This window comes from Ornithorhynchus anatinus, chromosome 10 (genome assembly GCF_004115215.2).
Source record: "Ornithorhynchus anatinus isolate Pmale09 chromosome 10, mOrnAna1.pri.v4, whole genome shotgun sequence".
Lineage (NCBI taxonomy): Eukaryota > Metazoa > Chordata > Mammalia > Monotremata > Ornithorhynchidae > Ornithorhynchus > Ornithorhynchus anatinus.
The window spans coordinates 45,940,073-45,959,446 of record NC_041737.1 but is presented as its reverse complement, the minus strand read 5'-3'; the positions used below and the strand labels follow the sequence as shown (position 1 = coordinate 45,959,446).

Sequence of the window (19,374 nt, the reverse complement as noted above, 5' to 3'; positions counted from 1 at the left end):
CTTGGCCAAGGTCACATAGCAGATAAGTGGCGGAGCTCAAATTAGAAGCCAGATCCTTCTGACTTCCGGGCCTGTGTTCTATCCACTAGGCCATGTTTCTTCTCTAGCAAGTGCTTCTGCCACCCACTTCCTTTGCAGGAGCCCGGAGAGGTTATCTGGACATACCGATAAAATGGTTCTGATCCCTTATGATAATAATGAGTGTCATTATGGTGTTTACTAAGTGTTTCCTGTGTACCAAGGACTGAATGAACTAAATGCTGGGGTAGATTACAAATTAATCAGCTCAGACTCACAGTCTTACCCATTTTACACATAAGGAAACTGAGGCACATAGAAGTTAAGTGACTTGCCCATGGTCACACTGCAGGCAAATGGCAGAGCTGAAATTAGAATCCAAGTCTGCAGAATTTGAGTCCTGCGCCCTTTCCACTAGACCATGCCGCTTCTAATGGGGCTTGGTCACGCCACGCCTCTGCAGAATGAGTGCAGGTGGAAAATGCCATCTGCCAAACTCAAGGCAGCTCCCCAGCCCACTGAAAAAGTGGAAGAGTTTCCCACGATCAGCGTCCCCTTATCTCTTCAGACCAGACTGCTGTGTGAATCCCTGGCTCTGGGGGCATTACTGGCTCCGGATTCCCTGCCCTGGGCTCCAGAGCGAGGAGGGCTTCGCTCGCATTCGGGAGCTCTGTCAATGCCGCAACCGTGCATAATACCTCAAACGGCTCATCCTCGCTCCAGCTGCAGCGATCCGTCACAGCTCACAAAGCTACACAAACAAGCGACACCGGGAACACAAACAACTCTATTTCAGAGATAGCCACACACCCACTTTCAGGATGGAGCTCTCCACGACCCAAACCAAGCAGTTCTGCCATGACGGGCTTCCCCGCTGCGGCCTGACCACCTCCCAGCCGTCCCCGGCCTGGCTCTCCCACTCCTCAAAATGACCGCCTGCCAACCTGACAGCTGTCACCATTGCCCCACCGCCTGGCAGTTTTCATTTCGTTCCTTACCAGGGAGCTAAAATCCCCGCCACAATTTGCAAGCGGAGGCGGCATCCCGGTTACACAGCCACATCCACCTGACCTTTTCAACATGCCGACTGGCTGCCCGGAGCCTAACGTTATTCCAGTCAAGCTTCCGTAATCGGCCGTGATCGGCAACTTGGCCCACCACTTGCAGATGGCTCCGTGGAGACAGAGCTGCGTGGCTAACTGGTTGGGGAAATGACCACGGCACCCAAGGCTCCTAGCTGCCGTTTCCCACTGATGCCAACGGGCCGTTACTTTCCCACAAGCTGCTGACAGATTAATGCCCAAAAGGTAGCCCCAGCCTGCCTTTCCACTCAATTAAAAAAAAATGAAAGAAAGAAAGCCCTCACATTAACAAACCTCTGCAGAGGACATTGGCTGATTTGCACAGTCCCAAAGGTGCCATTACAAACGCGCCAAAACCCTTTTCCGGCTAAATAATTGGACTTTCATACAGAGATGATGATAATTAAGTCATCTCGAACTAAGTGGGAAACATGAGTCCACCCTCTCTTGCACTGGGGGGGGGGGGGGGGGGGGGGGGGGGAGGGCCACTCAGTTCCAGCCGTGGGCCGTGGATGCACCCAGAGTCTTCCCCCTCTTCCAACTCTCCCTCCTCTCCACTCCCAAATGTCTGATGGTAGGGGAAGGAGAGGTAAGCCAGCAGGGCAGAAACAAGCAGTGCTTCCTGAAGGCGTGGCTTAGTGGAAAGAGCACAGGCTTGGGAGTCAGAGGACTTGGGTTCTAATCCCGGCTCAGCCACCTGTCTGCTGTGTGATCTGTGGGCAAGTCACTTAACATCTCTGTGACTCAGTTACCTCATCTGTAAAATGGGAAGTAAGACTGTGAGTCCCATAGAGAAGCAGCATGGCTCAGTGGAAAGAGCATGGGCTTTGGAGTCCGAGGTCATGAGTTCGAATCCCAGCTCTGCCACTTGTCAGCTGTGTGACTGTGGGCAAGTCACTTAACTTCTCTGTGCCTCAGTTCCCTCATCTGTAAAATGGGGATGAAGACTGTGAGCTCCACGTGGGACAACCTGATTCCCCTGTGTCCACCCCAGCGCTTAGAACAGTGCTCAGCACATAGTAAGCGCTTAACAAATACCAACATTATTATTATGTGGGACAACCTGATTACCTTGTATCTACCCCAGTGCTTAGAACAGTGCTTGGCACATAGTAAGCACTTAAGTATCATAATCATTATTATTACCTGAGTCGGTCCCCAGGGAGTTGCAAGAGAGGGAGCGGAGAGCAGGTCAGATTTCTTCAACCAAGTGCCTCCCTCGCACCAGCAGCAAAGAAGGGGTCAACGGGGAGCTACTGACCATGCTCCTGGGGACGGAAGGATGAAACCCAGAGCTAATGATGCTTCGGGGTGCAACAAATGTCCTTCTTGCAAACTGCTCTGTGCTGCTTTTTCCCTTCTCCAATTTGTACATTTGAATTAAAAAACATCACAAAGACTCAACTCAGGACATTTACTCATCATTCCCTTAAAATACGGAGAAAAACCACCCTTAATTTCATTAACATTATGAAGTATAAGTCATAAATCTGTGGAGTAGCCCGCTGGCTGCCATCCAAACACCAGCTTCTGGCAAAGCCAGTAACATTAATGCTCCCACCACAGAGCATGAGGCCTGGGAGAAAAAACCTTCTTAATGTCGCAGTATAGCCACGCCCTGGAGGGGGTGGGCAATCCTGGATCTGATGGGAGTAGAGGTGAAGAGGGGGAGTGCCCATATCTGGGGACAGGAGGAGAGAGAAATGGACAAAGAAGAGCCAGGTTTCGCCAAACAGCAGCAGCCGGGGGGTGGAAAACCGACTTGGTTGTGTGGAAAAACATATGGTCTGAAAGTCAACTTTTAGGAATACCAGGTCTTTGTGGGCAGGGAGAATGGGTCCCCCTCTGGAGCTCTAGGTTTGGCTCTCCTATTACTAATGGATGAAAAGGCCCACCACTCCTGGGCGTGACTGTTATTAGGAGAGTAAAACAATCAAACAGAGGACTCAAGAAAAGTGCACTGGCTCTTTGTGACCAAGTCTAGCTCATTACCATTGTCCCCATGTCTATCAATCTCTCTGATTTGTAAGCTTCTTGAGGGCAGGGACTTCCTTTACTGTAAGTGTGAAGTTCAGTGCTCTGCACCCAGTAAGCACTCAAATAGCACTGATTGACAGATTAACCCAGTGGTTAACAAGGCACTGAATAAATGGGGAAGGAAGTAATAGGTGAGAAGACAAAGAAGGGGAAAAAACCAGAAAGGCACAAAAATAAAGTTCCAGGATCTCCTGGCCCTATCAATATGCAGATCAATCTTATTCTTATTATAATTAAGGATAATAAGTGAGATGACACCAAAGACCATAAAAACGATAATGATGATGATTATGATGAAGCAGTGTGGTTTAGAGCACAGGCCTGGAGTCAAAGGACCTGAATTCTAATCCCGGATCTGCCACTTATTGGCTGTGTGACCTGAGGCAAGTCATTTTTCTCTGTTCCTCAGTTCCCTCATCTGGTACGATGGGGATTAAAACTATGAGCCCAAATGTGTCCAACATAATTACCTTACATCTACCCCAGCGCTTAGTACAGTGCCTGGCATGTAGTAAGGGCTTAAAAAATACCATAAAAAAATTATAACTGTGATATTTGTTAAGCCCTTACTATATGTCAAGCACTGTTCTAAAACTCTGGGGAAGATACAAGATAATCAGGTTAGACACAATCCCTATTCCACACAGGGCTCACGACCTAAGTAGGAGGGAGAATAAGTATTGAATCCCCAATTTATAGATGAGGTAACTGAGGCACAGAAAGTCAAGTGTCAGACTGTCATTCAAGGTCTTTCTGGAACTCACTGAATGGACCTCAAATAAAAATGACAGCACGCCCAATCCCCACAAATTGGAACACAGCATAGATTTGCCCCTGGAGGGACCTATTAAAGTGGTACTTGGAGGCTCTGCCTGCCTGGGAACTCAGTCTTGTGATTCTGCAAGGGTTCAGCAACAGCAGCCCCTGCAGCAGCAAGGAAGAAGGTGACACAATGACATTTCTTCTCTGCGCTGGCTTTCTCTCCCGCTGTCCACTCAGTAAGGCACGGGGCTGCAGGGAGAACAAAACTACCAAACAACTGGCCAAAGGAAACAGGCAACAGGCTACAGGTCCAGAGCCTTCCGGCCCTCAAGGTCAGCTGGGAGGACCTGGGGAAAGCCAGTTCTCTAGCGGGGGGCCATTACAGAACAGGTCACAGGAGACATACTGAAGGCAGGGTAGTGGAGCTGAGAGGTGCAAATAGAAAATGATACCTGAAATTTACAGGTCCCAATACAGAAACTGAGCAGGCTCTTTTCATTAAAAAATGAGCCCCACGTGGGACAATCTGATTATTCTGTATCTACCCCAGAGCTTAGAACAGTGCTCGGCACATAGTAAGCACTTAACAAATACTATAATTATTGTTATTATTATTGCTTAACATTCCTCAGTCCCTCCTAAGACACCTTTTCTGTGCTTCTCCAGGAGATCCCAGAGGCCTTCCTCGCTTCTGCAGTGGACAACTCTAATAGCACAATGATATCGGGACGTGTGGCCACATGTCCATATCATCTGGACAGTGGCAGAGCTGACAGCTTGACACAGAGGAAACCGTTCTGGGTTAACCGTTCGCTGACCCTTCTAAAGCTCACTGTTCTAAGCTAAAGGTCTCCCAGCTGAGAAACCGCCGCCCAGGTTTCTGAAACCGACAAGCAGGGAGACCTCTACCAACCCAGTAGGTGAGTTTCCTTGAGCGTAAAGCAGCGGGAAGGCCGGCATAGGGAAAGGTCGCCCCAGCAAGGACCCCGGTCTTCATGGAAGACTCTAGCGGGAACCGAACCAGATTCTAATCATCGCAGCTAATTACAAAGACGACTAAATCACAAGAAGAGTTATTTAAATGTCTTAAATACAATAAAAAGTAATTAACAGGAGGCGCCATCTTGACAGCTTGATGTTACAAACCGGGACTGAAAGGATCGGCTAATTCCCCATCCGGGAGCGGGGGAATGAAGAATGACTCAAAGTTTGATCTTTTTATTTTTTGTTTAAACTGTTTTGATTAACGGATAACAACTCCGGCTAACTCGATGGTGAAGTTAATCAAGAAAAAAATTTTAATCTATTAAAGCCATGCTAAATCTCGTTTCCATTGATTCTCTGGAGGGCAAGAGACAGAGAGTGGAGCTGTCCAGATGAAACCACATCATTTAAGAGGGCTGTTGAAGAGGCCCGTGACAACTGTCGGCCTCACCTCACAGGAGAGGGAGGTGGGGGGGAGAAGATGCCCGTCGGGCTTTCTGTCAGACCCTACGCTCCCTTCCAACTTGGTTAATCACGGCACACCTATGATTTGGGAGCCATGTAACAAGGCAGCATCATCGCTTCCAGCGGCAGTTCCAACATAAGGTGCCATCCAGGCTCTTTCCTTGGACCTGGGGTCACTTAGGTTGCTTGCCACTGAAATCCCCTACGTCCAGCCACCTAAGGAAACCATCAGGTATGACTTTCATGCCACAAGGAATTAGGAGAAAACATGAAAGCCTATTTCTTTCTGGTGGGTTATGCACCAGCTGGTGGCCCTTGGACTCCCAGATGTGCATTACGATTTTCTATTAACCAGGGGCCAGTTCAGTTCCTCACGATTCTTGCAGTTCATTCAACAGCTCGGAGCATTTGGCTACTTCCCAAACCAGCTGCAATGGAGTGCTGTATGTCCTCCAATCTGAGCCTAGACCAGGGGTTTGTGACCTCCCGGGGTCCTCTGACCTAAACATAGCTGAAGGGCATCCTCCCCTTCCTCTCCCGAGCTTCAGACTGGACCAGTGGACTGGAACACCATCCCTATCCTGCCACCTCTCGAAGGAGGAAGCATTAGGCTAGCAATATGGGGAAAAGCACCCAACATTCATACAAATGCAGCCAGGCACATGGGCTGGAATCCAAAGAGCAAGGCAGAGATATCCATCTGATGAGGTGTCAAAGTGAGAGGCTTGTTTGAAGAGGTGAAGGGTATGTTGGCAACATATTTCAGCCTGGAAGGTTCACAAGAGAGAATACAGCCACGCCATTTTTTCCTCTCACTCCCTCTCCCCGTCTCCTGCCAATAACCACAAGACACCTCCTTTACATATCCAATTTTCCCCCACCTCCTCCGGCCACCTTTCTGCAGCCAGGGGAGCTGAGAAAGGCAAGGTAAGCTATCATGGAGGATTCCTCTTTGAAGAGGCTGAGTCCAAGACCTACCTTTCTGAACATGCTTCAGTGGTACCTTCACTAATAATAATGTTGGTATTTGTTAAGCGCTTACTATGTGCCGAGCACTGTTGTAAGCGCTGGGGTGGACACAGGGGAATCAGATTGTCCCACGTGGGGCTCACAGTCTTAATCCCCATTTTACAGATGAGGGAACTGAGGCACAGAGAAGTTAAGTGACTTGCCCACAGTCACACAGCTGACAAGTGGCAGAGCTGGGATTCGAACTCATGACCTCGGACTCCAAAGCCCATATGCTCTTTCCACTGAGCCACGCTGCTTCTCAGCTGCTCCCTATATAGTGCCTCCTCCTGCTGCCCCAAACAGAAAAATACCAGTGTGGCAACTAAGAGCGTTCAAGATGTGTTAAAGAGAGGAGGAAGCAAGTACCACCTTCTGGTCTATTTTCTCCAGAGGAGGGACTGCTGCTGGGACCTGACTGACTGTCTTAATATCGATCGTCAGAGAGGCGCTCGGCAGGCTAGTTCCCTCCTTTTCAAATCCCCCACAAAACCGACTTCTTCCACGAAGCCTTCCCAGGACTACCGACAATCTGGGAAACAACTGGTGAGGGCAGAAAGCCTGCCTGCTAGACCCCTTCACCCTTCAGTTGCCCCCTCATCTCGGGATGGAGAAAGGGTCCATTTTTCCTCAAGGTTTATGGCACTAGGCTTAATCACAAAACTGCTTTGCTGAGACTGCCTCTATGTACCGTGTAGCACCTAGGGCATTAGTGGTGCTCAATAAATGGGGTTATTAATAGTAATAATATGTTCCACTCGGTGCCAAGTATATCGGAGTGCCATGAATCTTATATAATAACGAAGAAAGTATTACACTGTTAGCTAATGAATGATCGTAAAGAGCTTCGCAAATATAAAGTGCTACACGAGTGCGTAACAACAACAAGTTATAGGCCACTTTGTTTTAAGGAGAGCGAATCCTCAGACACTGTGCTCTCCCTGCTCCCTTGGGAAGGCCAGTGGGGAAACTCACATTCCTCCAATGGTGACAGTGGCACAGGTGCGCTCCGAGAAGGCGGGCACGGTCTCCGTGGCTGTGCTGGCTGGTCTGATATAGTCCACATTTACATTGACCTGGAATGAAAAGAAGACACAAGGAGTTGGGGAGAGTCAGAGGATTCCCCATGATTCCAGGACTCACAAGCACCTACATCCAGTGGCCCAGCTACCCGGGGACCAGCGTTACTGCATTACAAGGCCCGAGCCCTCTTGCTTCCCGATGGCAGCAGCTCTGTGGCTTGTGATAGCAGTACAATAACAAGATTCCCATTGGGAAGAAAATGATTTACTGCCATACTGTGGCTTCTGAACATGCTTGGAAGACTAGGGCAGGTTCTGGGCATGCCTCACACAACAGGGGGACACACTGTCCAAACTGGGTACAAATGCAGCCATTCTCTGGGAGCCAGAGGCTATACACTCCCAACGGATTGGCACTGGAGGGATTGGGGACTGGGTGGGGGAGGTGCCAATAACCTCGTGCCCACTGTTTTTCGGGGAGGAAAGGCAGGATAGCTAGCCTGCCCCTACCCTCGGATTTGGAAAAGAACCAGGAGTTGTCAAGATGGCGGCTTATCCTGCCTCCTGTCAGCTGAGCTTGGGGGTCAACCCAGGGGCCAGGTTGAGGCTGGGGTCTTCATGGCCTGAGTGCAGGCTGAAGCCTTTGCAGCGTGTGGCTGGATCCTTGCAAAGCAAGATGGTGTTTGGCACGAGCTGGGGGTTGGAGCTCTGGAGTCACAGAGGCAGAAACTACAATGGCAATGAAGCACGTGCATGAAGGCGGATGACTCTAGGGAGAGGCGAAGGGATGTGCTGGCATCCTTCTCCAGTACCCAGTGGTGACCAGAGGGGAGGGGATGCAGAAGGCACTCCACCTTTTATACCCCTAACTACTTCTTCCTCCCTTGTCTCTTCAGATGCCACCCCTTCGAAGTTCCACCTCGAAAACAAAAAGCTGGTGGCCTTGGCAGGGTAAGGCCTCTGAGTTGGAGGCATAACTGAGTGATAAAAGTAATAATAGTAATAATACCACTAAGCACTTACTGTGTGCGGAACACTGTACTAAACATTGGGAAAACAATACCCAGGTGGGAATTAGGATACAAGGAAGGGCAGGTGAGAACTTTCAGAATCCACATTTCTCCCAGAATGTATAAAAAGATAAGTGTCCTTAGGGGAGCAAAGGCAGATAGGCTGTCCTTAAGTGTCCCTGTGGCTGAGAGCTGGGCTTGCTGTCCTCAGTAAGTCGGTGTTATAACCCGTGTATACTGTGGATTACTGGACTTGTGGAAATAGCACAGGACCAGGAGTAGGCTAACTTGGGTTCTATTCGCAATTGTCACTTGCCTACGTGACCTTGAGCAGGATAACTGACTTCTCTGCGTCTCGGATCCCTCGTCTAGAAAATGGGTCTTAAAAACATGTTTTCCCTCCCCCTTACACTATGTGCTCCACGAGGGACAGAACTGTGCTTTATCTTGGAACTAGCATAACACTGGCACACAAGAAGCACTTAAATACTTCTATTCTTAATTACATGGGCCAGGTACCCTAGAACGGGTAAGTGGCTGGAGAAAACAGAACAGGAAAATGGTGACTGTCTGCCATAGACTACTGAAGAAAAGTATGACTGCAGGAGCTGAATACAAGCTTTCCCCCTTCTCAGGAGGCAGATAGCTTAAAGCACAGGTTTTGGGGGGTTTTTTAATGATAGTTGTTTAATGCTTACTATGTGCCAGGCTGGGGGTAAATACAAGGTAATCATGTCATACATAGTCCCTGTCCTGCATAGGGCTTGGCCTGATCGTTTATCAGCCCGCTTTGACCCCAGTCACCCAGAAATTAATGAGGTACGTTAGATGTCTGTCCATCCATCCTTCCTTCCGTCCCATACCCAGAACGGCCAAGAATCAAGACCCTCCTGCTCCTAACAGGGATAACAGAGCTGAATGTCTATATGAGGGGAAAATACAAACCAATTTGAGCTGTGAGAAAAAGAGGGGGTGAAAGAAAAACAGCAGCCTCATAACAGGTTTACACCTTAGCTGAAAGCTGGGGGTACGTCAAGTACTTTACTACATATCACATCCATTAAACACTGTACGTTTACTAAGCGTGAGTGCGGGCCTCAGCAAATAAGCAGGCGTTGGAGAATCTACTTGTTTGCTCTAAGTGACAGGTTGGCAGAGCAGCCTGCCGTTTCACCACTCGGGCAATGGCGGTGTGAGCTCTTCCTGCTGGGTCACAGCCCCACCAGCCCTTACCACCCCACCTATGCCCACATTTTACAAAGCTGCAGGGAGCCGTCGTGGCAGAGCCAGGGCGCGGCACCCCTGTTCCACTCGCCGGCTCCGTTCCCATTAGGTCAGAAAGGGGGCAAGATACACGGGCATCAAGTTCGGCCCCGCTGCTGGGGAGCGCCATTAATATCCTTTCAAACTGTCGGCTCCTTGCACACTCCCCCTTTAAATGAGTAGGGAAATGCAGGGAGGGACGACCGCCGCTGATTTCCTCCTGTCAGATCACTCACTCGAACACCGGATCTAATCATGATTTGGAAGCAACATAAAGGAACCTTGTCAGGGAGAGAGCCAATTAAGGGTAGAGGTTAAGGTAATTCCTTGAGCTGAAAGTACTGTCATAACACAACCGCATGGAGGAGAAGGACTATATAAAGGCAAGCTAGAAAACTGATGGACTTATTTACGCAACACTGGAGCTGAGGGGGTGGTTGAAGCTGGGGACCCCAACTAACCAGTGAAGAGCCTAGGCGGCTTAGCACCAGGGGAGAGCAGCGGCTAACTGGCACCTCCACGGGCAGCGCCTGGAGGTGGCACAGTCGGAATCAAAACCCACAACTTTTGACTCCCAAACCCATGCATTTACCACTAAGCCACTCTGCTCTATAATTCTCTTTATTTATCTTGATTCCTGATTACTTGTTTTGATGTCTGTCTCCCCCATTCTAGACTGTAAGCCCGTTGTGGCCAGGGATCATCTCCATTATTGTACTTTCCAAGTACTTTGCACACAGTAAGCGCTCAATAAATACGACTGAATGAATGAATACAGGAATGCACCAGTCGGGATGAGTGTCTATCAGAGCCATATGTGGGGGGGGTTGCTAATCCTGTTGTGTTGTGTTCTCCCAAGTGCTTAGTACAGTGAGTGACTGATTACAGACCAGTGACCAGGAGACTAAGGAAGGCTTACAATTAGGATTAGGATCATTTACAGGAGTTCCATCTTCATTTACTCAATCTAGATGAACCACCAGCCTGTGGATTCAACATGGTACAAAATGGGGAAGAGATTGAGATTTTTAAAAATTGAGTGCCTGATTTGCATTTTTGGAAAATGCCAGAATTCCTTAGGAATGAGCTGATCTAGGATTTTTTGGTGAGGAGGGTTGTTAAGAAATGCCCATGGTGGCTACAGCATTGCCAAACATGGGGGGAACCCCTCAATAAATGTCCCTTTTTGGATGATGATGGTAATAATGATAATTATAATAATAATGGCGTTTGTTAAGCACTTACTATGTGTCTGGCACTGTGCTAAGCACTGGGGTGGATACTACGAAATCAAGTTGGATACAGTCCCTATCCTACACAGGGCTGATAGCCCTAATCCCCATTTTACAGGTGAGGAAACTGAGGTACAGAGAAGTTTAGCGATAAACCCAATGTCACATATCAGACAAGCGGCAGAGCTGGGATTAGAACCCAGGTCCTTCCGACTCCCGGGCCCGTTACCTCCACTATGCCATGCTGTTTCTCAGTAATAGTGAGTGATGATGGCAGACACCCGCAGCTGCAGTGCAGCTAACAGCGTTTTCCAATCCCGCTCCGTATGACATCCTCCTTCCCCTACACTTCCAGCTCCGGGTCCTCTTCTCCACCCTGCCAGGGATCGTCAATTCTGTTCTGCCGCCCCAGAAGGTTTCCTTGGACCCGGTAAACAGCGTTAAGACCCATCAATGAAAACAGCAACCGTTAATGCAAATCCGGCCTATGGGAAAGTCGTGCACAGGATCCCCTCTGGCCCCCGAGTCAGACAGATTTACAGGTCAGGCACCCAGACAATGATAAGACACACACACATATGCAAATCCACACTCACACCCCTCTCGTTTCCCCTTGAAGCCAGCTCAGATGCACTGTATAGCACTCCTCTTCCAGACCACTATAATTACGTGCTGCACTGGGTGCTTAGTCACACTCCACTCACGCCCCCCCCCCCCCCCCCCCCCCCCCGCAATTGTCTTTGCACGTGCCCGGCCACACGCCTCAACTATTCCGGGCACATTTCATTTTCATCAATGGGACGTCACCTCCGCGGCACTTCTAAAACCTGTACTCAGGGACGGAGGTTCTCAGAGTCGCCTGCCTCGTTTCACTCCTGACCAAGCCTGCTCCCTGGGAAGGCTCCCTCCTGGAAGGACAGATGCTTTAATCCCTACATCTGGAGTGGGGAGTGGGGTAGGAGAAGGGGGTGGGTACTTCCTGAGAGGACCCTGCTTTGCGAGGAGCCAGGAGAGATGGCGACAAGCATCAGCTGACATTCGTCAAGTGGATGCCACTGACACCTTAGACAACCCACTTACTGTCTGATTATGCACGACAAAAACATTTTAGATCACCAATCTCCAAACCGAGGCTTAGAAACTACTGGTGGCCCTGCAAATATTCTGATGCCCTCATCTTATCCCTTCCAATTTTCCCTACACTCTGTGAGTACTTCTCCCCTTCTTCAGGGAGAAAAGAGATCTGGGTGCTTTTGTTTGCTTTTATCAGAGTGGACTGGAGGCAGACGTATCATCGAGAAAGACTTCAAATGGGTATTTCCCAGGCTAGGAATAATACAGTTCCAACATGAATAGTGCCAGAGAATTAGTCGACCTCGACGATATGGCTCTACCCAAGTTAGGAGGGCACATTGTGGCCCTCCTGTTTGACACCACTGGCTGTGCCCTCAGGGAAGTCCTAGTGGAGACCACGGCCTTGAAAAATCACCTGGTACTTTGGATACGGGTGACTCTGGGTGACGGGGAGATATGGTTTCTCCTGAGTCGTGTGAAACCACCCATAAAGGCTTCTCAAGTAGCAACAAAATCTGGATGCAGGGAAGCAGAGTCTTCTTCGCCACAAAGTCTAACAACTCTGGGTTAAGGGGAAGACTGGGGAGCACCTGGGTTGTTCAGCTGGTGAACTGCCTCCCCAATTTCTTCTGTTAAATCAGTGGCTTGGATCACCCCTGTCCTGCCTCATCCCCTGGAATGGGCTCTGGCTGCCCTCAAAGTCACTAAGTCCGTCCTGGGAGATGACCATGGCACCCTCTGCATGCTCCTGCCCCTGGACTCCGTTCGTTTCCTCCCCGACCCCTCGCAAGAGTGCGAACGACGAGTTTGGGACTTTTTTAGACCTAAGCCAAGAGCCAATCTCAGCAATGTCTGTCGGCAAGTTTCCAAGGTCACCAGCAGTCAGGGGGAATTAAATCACTCCAGCAAGAATTCTCCCTGGAGTAAATCCAGCCACATGGAGAACGCAGCAGCACAGAGATACTAATGTCTTTGTATAAACACACACAATGTCATTCTGCTTCCCTAGGCTCCCTAAAGGCACCCCACCCTCCCAAAATGGTGCTTTAAAATGAAGAGCGCCAAGCACAGACACCCAACTTAGGGAAGGGATCTAAGTTTTCGAACAAGCGGCTTTGCCGAGTGCTCTCCACTAGAAGCTGTGGATTTTTATGAGTCGGGAGGGTGGCGGTAGGAATCCCAACGGTCTTTATATCTTGCAGCATCTCTCCACAAATGTAATGTGCCTCTAAAGGAGGGCGGGCCCATACTGAAGAAGCAATTAGATATCATGATAATGGTATTTGTTAAATGCCTACTTATGTGCCAAGCGCTATACTGAGAGCTGGGATAGCTACAAGGTAATCAGATGGGACACAGTCCCTGTCCCACGTGGGATTCACTGTCAAAGAGAATAACAATAATATTCCCTAATTCTATTTAGTGCTTTCACTGCCAAAGCAGTTTCACATTTTGCATATCAATTTAGCCCTCCCAACAATCCTGTGAGGTAGAAGGGGCAGGTATTATCATCCCCATTTTCCAGAGAGAAAAAGTGGGGCCAAGGGAAGTCAGGTGACTAGCCCAAGGTCCCAGAGTAGGCAAGTGGCAGAGCTGGGACTGGAATGTGGATCCTTCAGCTTCCGATGCTGGGCTTTTCCCACTACACTCAACTGCCTCCCCAATTAAATTAAACCCCAGTTACTCCCAAGGAGTGGGTGTCCTCTAGTTAGGGGAGTCAGGGAAATCTGGATGGAAAAGGAGAGCTATGCAATCAAACGCGTAGATTCCCTAGGCAGAGATGAGAGTATTTCTCTTCACTGAGCCGGGGAGCTGGGAAGCTGGGTCCCTGCAGTTCCAGAGGGTGGCTGGACCAGTAGGAAATGTGCCCCAGCACCAGAGGACCTCAAAAAGTGTACTACTTGGGGGGACCCTGTGGCAGGCAATGTACACTGTAAGCTCTAGACTGTAAGCTTGTTGTGGGCAATGAATATGTCTATTATATCGTACACTTAAGTGGTTAGTACAGTGCTCTGCACACAGAAAGGGCTCAACGAATACTACTGACTGACAGAAAATGGTATCGTGGGAGGCTGGGATAAAGGGTCCAGGCCTGACTACCACAGGAGTTGAACAAATTGAGAAAGCCCCAAGATAATCAGAGATCATGACCTCTGGAACAAGGTTTTTTCCTATCCCTTCAGACTCACACAGCACTCTCCGTACAGGGCTACGCTCTCTTTCGTCCTTCGCTCTCCGCAGATGCTCAGGTAAAGCACAGGATGGGTATGGCATGATAAAGCTACTTGACAGAAAACTCACAAAGGCACTGATCACCTGATCTCCCCACTGGCCCCCAAATATGGATTCTGCATCCTGTTCCCACTTCTGGGGCTGCTGGGATTTATTCCGGGTTGGGTTGCCACGCTCCAACAACCTCAAAGATACTTGAACTCCTCATGCCTCAGCTTTAACCCTGCTGGAGAGGTGGGTACCGTCAGGCGCTGACAATCTGCCATCCAAGAAGCACTAAGCGTCTGACAAATGTGAATTTGTTCATCCTCATGGCACTCCTGGGAGAGGCAGTGTTTTACTATCCCCTTTTTATAGCTGAGAAAATGGTCCCTGAAACCAAAATTGATAGCTCTACAGCCTCCCTCTGTCTTGCTTCCCTTCTCCCAGTACCGCCTCCTTACTTCTCTCCTGCCCCACAAGCCTATCACCAGCATCCTCATGTCATCCAGCAGTCTGAAACAAGACTCCTTGGACTGCTCTTTAATGTTGGATAATGTAAGGGTCCCCCCTCCTCTAGCCCCAAGCCTGCCCTAACTCCTGACCTTATCTCCATTTTCTAGCAGGGAAGGAAAAGGTTCAAGCGAGTAGGATCTGAAGAACTAGAATTATTGAAGGGTCACACAACACCTAATATGCAGGTATCCACTCTGGCTCTATCTCAGGGCAGAAAAGGCTTAAAACCATCTTCTCAACCGTGAGTTCACACAGCTGGGGTGACGGACGAGCTGGGGTTTGGACACGTGTGGCATGCTGCAGAAAGGAAGAAGAGGGCATAACTTTGGTATGCCACCTAGGACACCACAGACTCTTCAAAATGTACAATGATGAGGGTGATGATGATGTTGATCATGATGATGATGGTGGAGATAACCTTACTGAAGGAAAATGGGTGATGGGGTTTACTATCCCCTGAATTTCAACTCAACCAAAACAACCTGAACTGATGTGGTTTACCAGCTCTTAGCAGAGGTTTAGGACAATCCATCTAAGAAACCTACACATAATCTTCTCAGGGGACGGGCTACAGTTTCCTCAGATGTCACTCAAGCCTCCCTTTCTTCCTATAGGAACCGATAGGGGGTGAAAGGGAAGTGATGGCCTTTTTCATCCAGACCCCCGGGCTTGTTTCTCACCCCAGGATTAGACAAGACCGCAGAGTTTCCAATCAGATCTGAAAAGTACCCAAATGGTGGCACTTCCTCACCTGTCAGCTCTATGAAGCTTGTTCACTCTGGGTCTTCACCCCCCTCCCATAACCAAAGTGAAGAGTTAGTTGGCAGCTCTGTCTCTCCCATATTTTTGCCAGCTCTGCCATGTTCTCGTAAAGGAAGTCAGTAAAACTCATTTACAATATTCTGCCTTGAAATTAGTTAACCAGGACCACCGGCACCTTTGCCTACTATCCTTTCCACTTCTGGGAACCCCTCACGGCCTCTCCGTTCCTGGGGAACACACTTTAAACGGTCCCGTTCATTAAGAGGTAGCTCTGCAGAGAAAGCATCCATCGAAGCAAGCACTGCTCCACTATTGGCAGCCTGCACATTCTGCTTCCTCCCTCATGGCTCCATACGTAAGCGGCCACAGTCGACCCCTGGCTGTTCCGTTTCCATTGGCTGAACGACTGAGGTGAAAAAGAGAACTTGCACCCCATGCCCAGGGTAGAGCCCAGGTGCCCCCATGGTACCCAGGAACCAATCGCCTCAAATGTTGACGTCACCCCCAACTATGCTGTCACTCTCACTCTAAGCTGATAATGATGCTGCCACCACCTGTTTGCCATATGTTAGGATTTGTTTTTTCTCCCGGTCACGTAACATCAAGGCATCAGAACTTGGCATGCTTATCACTGACAGCCTGCCACTCCTTTTTGGCCTGTTTACTATATCTGCCCGCCAAGAGCCATCATGTCTTCTTAGAGATCACTGGACTCATTTTTGTGCCAACCAGGTGTGGTTTCCCAGCTGTGCAACTTGATGAGGTACCCACCTTGGGCCCGGGTCTTTATTACTATTCTTGGAGGCTCTAAGTTGCTGGGGTCTCAAAATTTGCAGCCCTGCCATCCCAGCTTTTCTCCTGCCTCCCATTAGAGGAATGTCAGAGAGGATGTCCTGACTTCCCACTGCAACCTTCTGGATGCCCTCTACCTACCTCCCACTTCTCTGTCACGAGAACAAACACTTCAATCATTCTGGCACTCTCATTGACTCCGTTTAAACTCTGGGCTTCTGGTTCGCCCTTTTCCACGCAGGTAAAGGGGGGTCCTGAAGGGCAGAACAGTCGCTTCCAGGGAGAAGATCCTGCAGCAGAGGGGCCCAGGGAAAGCTCTCTGACCTTCACTTGTCCCTCCGTCAGCAGTGAGAGTACTCGCCAAATACACGGGGGAAGTAACACCCGGTGCTGGGAGTGAGAGTGGATGCTAGCAAAGACAGCAGCGGTCCCGCCTCTATTACCCCATCCCTTGCTCTAATGGGGACATGCTGGGAGGATTCTCCCTATCCTTGCAAATCGACTGCTCCCTCCAGAACAAGTAACCATTTACACTCAGGAGCTGGCGGAAAATGGGGATTTCTAGGCTTCAGAAAATAAAGTAACTGCACAGTTTTGAGGCGTGAAGAGAGAGGTTCTGACAAGGGACATGTCCAGGATTCCGTTTTTTTGATCCAACACAGAAACTGGAGGAGAGAGGAAAGAAAAGCTGTAGGCACATGGAGCTGGTGAGTGCGATTGGGACAGAAAACTCCAAAAACCATGAGGATCGTTCATACTGTAGGTCATTTGAAGTGGGAAACTGGCAGAGTAAACGAGTCAGAGAACGAAAAATTATAGGCCCTATGAGGCAGAATGCCAGCAGCTTTGAAACGCCCTTCCTCACAGTGGGCTGACCTTTAGGACAGAGTGCAAAACTTACCCACCTAAATATACTTCTCTACAACAAGATCACTAGTTCGTTGTGAGCAGGGACTGAATCTACAAACTCTGTTAAATTGTACTCTCCCAAGCGCTCAGTACAAGGCTCTGCACACAATATGTGCTCAAATTACCATTGATTCAAAGACTTATTGAGAGCACACCTCCTCCAAGAGGCCTTCCCTGACTGAGTTCTCATTTCTTCTTCTCTCTCTCCCTTCTGGGACACTGCGATTTGCTCCCATTATCCTCCACCCCCTTAGTCCCACAGCACTTATGTCCATGTCTCTATCTGTTGCTGAATTGTGAGAAGACTGCAATAAGGAATGTGAAGCTGGATTGAAAATAAGGAATGTGAAGCTGGATTGAAACCAGGATCCTTCCGATTCCCAGGCCCATGCTCTAGCCACCGGGCTGTGCTGCTTCTCAATATTGGGATGATAATGATTATTACTATTATAGATTAAAAACTCAAGAAGCTGTCCTTGCTTTCCCAATGCGGAGTCTAATATAACTGCTTCTAATGTGAATAACGCGATGCCTTAAAAGGAACGGTGTTAGAGCTGGCAACTAAACAAGGTAGCCCTTGGCTCTCATAAGCCCTGAGCACTTCATCCAAGAACGGAAAAATAATCATGATGCATGTGGCAGCTGGTCTTTTGTGGATGAAAGAACTTGCAATGGCAGAGAGGCTCTTGGAAAAAATCTTAATCTGGGGGCAACTTTGGAATGCATCTGTTACATTGAACTCTCCCATGCATTTAGTACAGTGCTCTGCACACAGTAAGTGCTCATGAAATATGGCCAACTGACTGACCAGATGTGGGGGAGGAGAGAGTGCGCTAAAGTTAGGAGATGAATGTGACTCACCAGGGTCTCTCCTGCTCTGAATTCAAGATAAGTCCATGATCTTGACTGAATTCTGAATATCCTACCAAGTTCTCTTGAGAATTGTCTTGATTTCTCTTGGGAAGCAACACAGACTAGTGGAAAAAACATGGGCTTGGGAGTCAGAAGACCAGGGTTCTAATCCCAGTTCCACCATTTGTCTACTGTGTGTCCTGGGACAAGTCATTTGACTTCTCTGTGACTCAGGTACCTCATCTGTAAAATGGGGATTGAGACTGTGAGCCCCATGTGGGACAGGGACTGTGGCCCACCTGATTATCTTGTATCTACCTTAAAGCTTAGTACAGTACCTGGCGCATAGCAAGCACAGATACCATTTACCAAAAAAAAAAAAAAAACTCCCCTTGTCAGGGTTACAAATCACAATTCCCCCTGCCCCAGAATAACCCCCTGCTGAAACTGAACCACCTGAGTAGCGGTCCCAGTGAAGGCCAGCTCAAACCAAATCCTTGGGGAATCCAGCCAATCTGAGGGGATGGGGTGTAGACAGGGGAGGAGAGTGGGGAAAAGCGAGGGGGAGGATCTCTGGGGCTCGGTGTAAGGTGTATCAAGCCTCAAATCTCCAGCCCTGTAATTCAGTTCTATCCAAACTGATGGCCCAGAATCATAACTACTCTGAGGCCCTTTTAATCCTAGAAATACTCATAAATGCTAACTGGGCATGCCAAAAGATTTAAATCGCAAGACGTCTATCAGATTATGAGGAGAAAGCTGCAGCTCAAGCCTCCAGCAGTCAGTAAATTTACTTACTGCCAGTAACGTGAGGGAGAGAGAAAAAGAAACGACCCTGCAAAAAAAAAAATTGCCTGTCAGTAAAATCTGTCAAGAAAGGACGCACGTCAGTGAAAAGGAAGAAATTCCAGGAAAACCGATCTCTTTACTCCGGCATCGTTCTCTGCTTAACAACAAGCTGTCAGCAACTCTGCTGGGAAGCTCAGGGTTTGGCTGAAACAGGCTAGGGAGAGACCCTACTAACTGGGAGACCGCCCAAATCTAGAATGAAACAGGAAAACAAAGCTGGGAATACTCTGGCTGGTGTCGGGAGCCCAGGTACTGGGAGATAGGGCAGACAAGAATCAAAACCGAGCACCAGCCAGGGGTCCGAGTGGGTCAGTTGGGGACTCACTGTTGCCCTTGGGTTCTCCACACTACAGATACGTACACTGATGGTCCCAACACTCCTCCTGCCCACTAGGATTTACAGAAGGGGTCATCTTTTCAACGGCTGGAGGAACACCCTGACACCCAAAACTCGGAAGAAATGCCCAACTCATCTCTTAATTACAGTATTTGCTAAGAGCTTCCTCTATGTCAAAGCAGCGTGCTA

At 49.0% G+C, this 19,374-nt stretch overlaps 1 protein-coding gene across 1 annotated transcript in view; it reads right to left on the bottom strand.

Moving 5' to 3' along the window:
- The window catches only part of SND1 (staphylococcal nuclease and tudor domain containing 1), a 382,537-nt gene that overhangs the window by 211,997 nt on the left and 151,166 nt on the right, over positions 1–19,374 (bottom strand). The window contains exon 12 of the mRNA XM_029072845.2: positions 7,332–7,432. Within this exon, the coding sequence (XP_028928678.1) occupies positions 7,332–7,432 (101 nt within the window). The remainder of the gene's footprint in view (positions 1–7,331; positions 7,433–19,374) is intronic.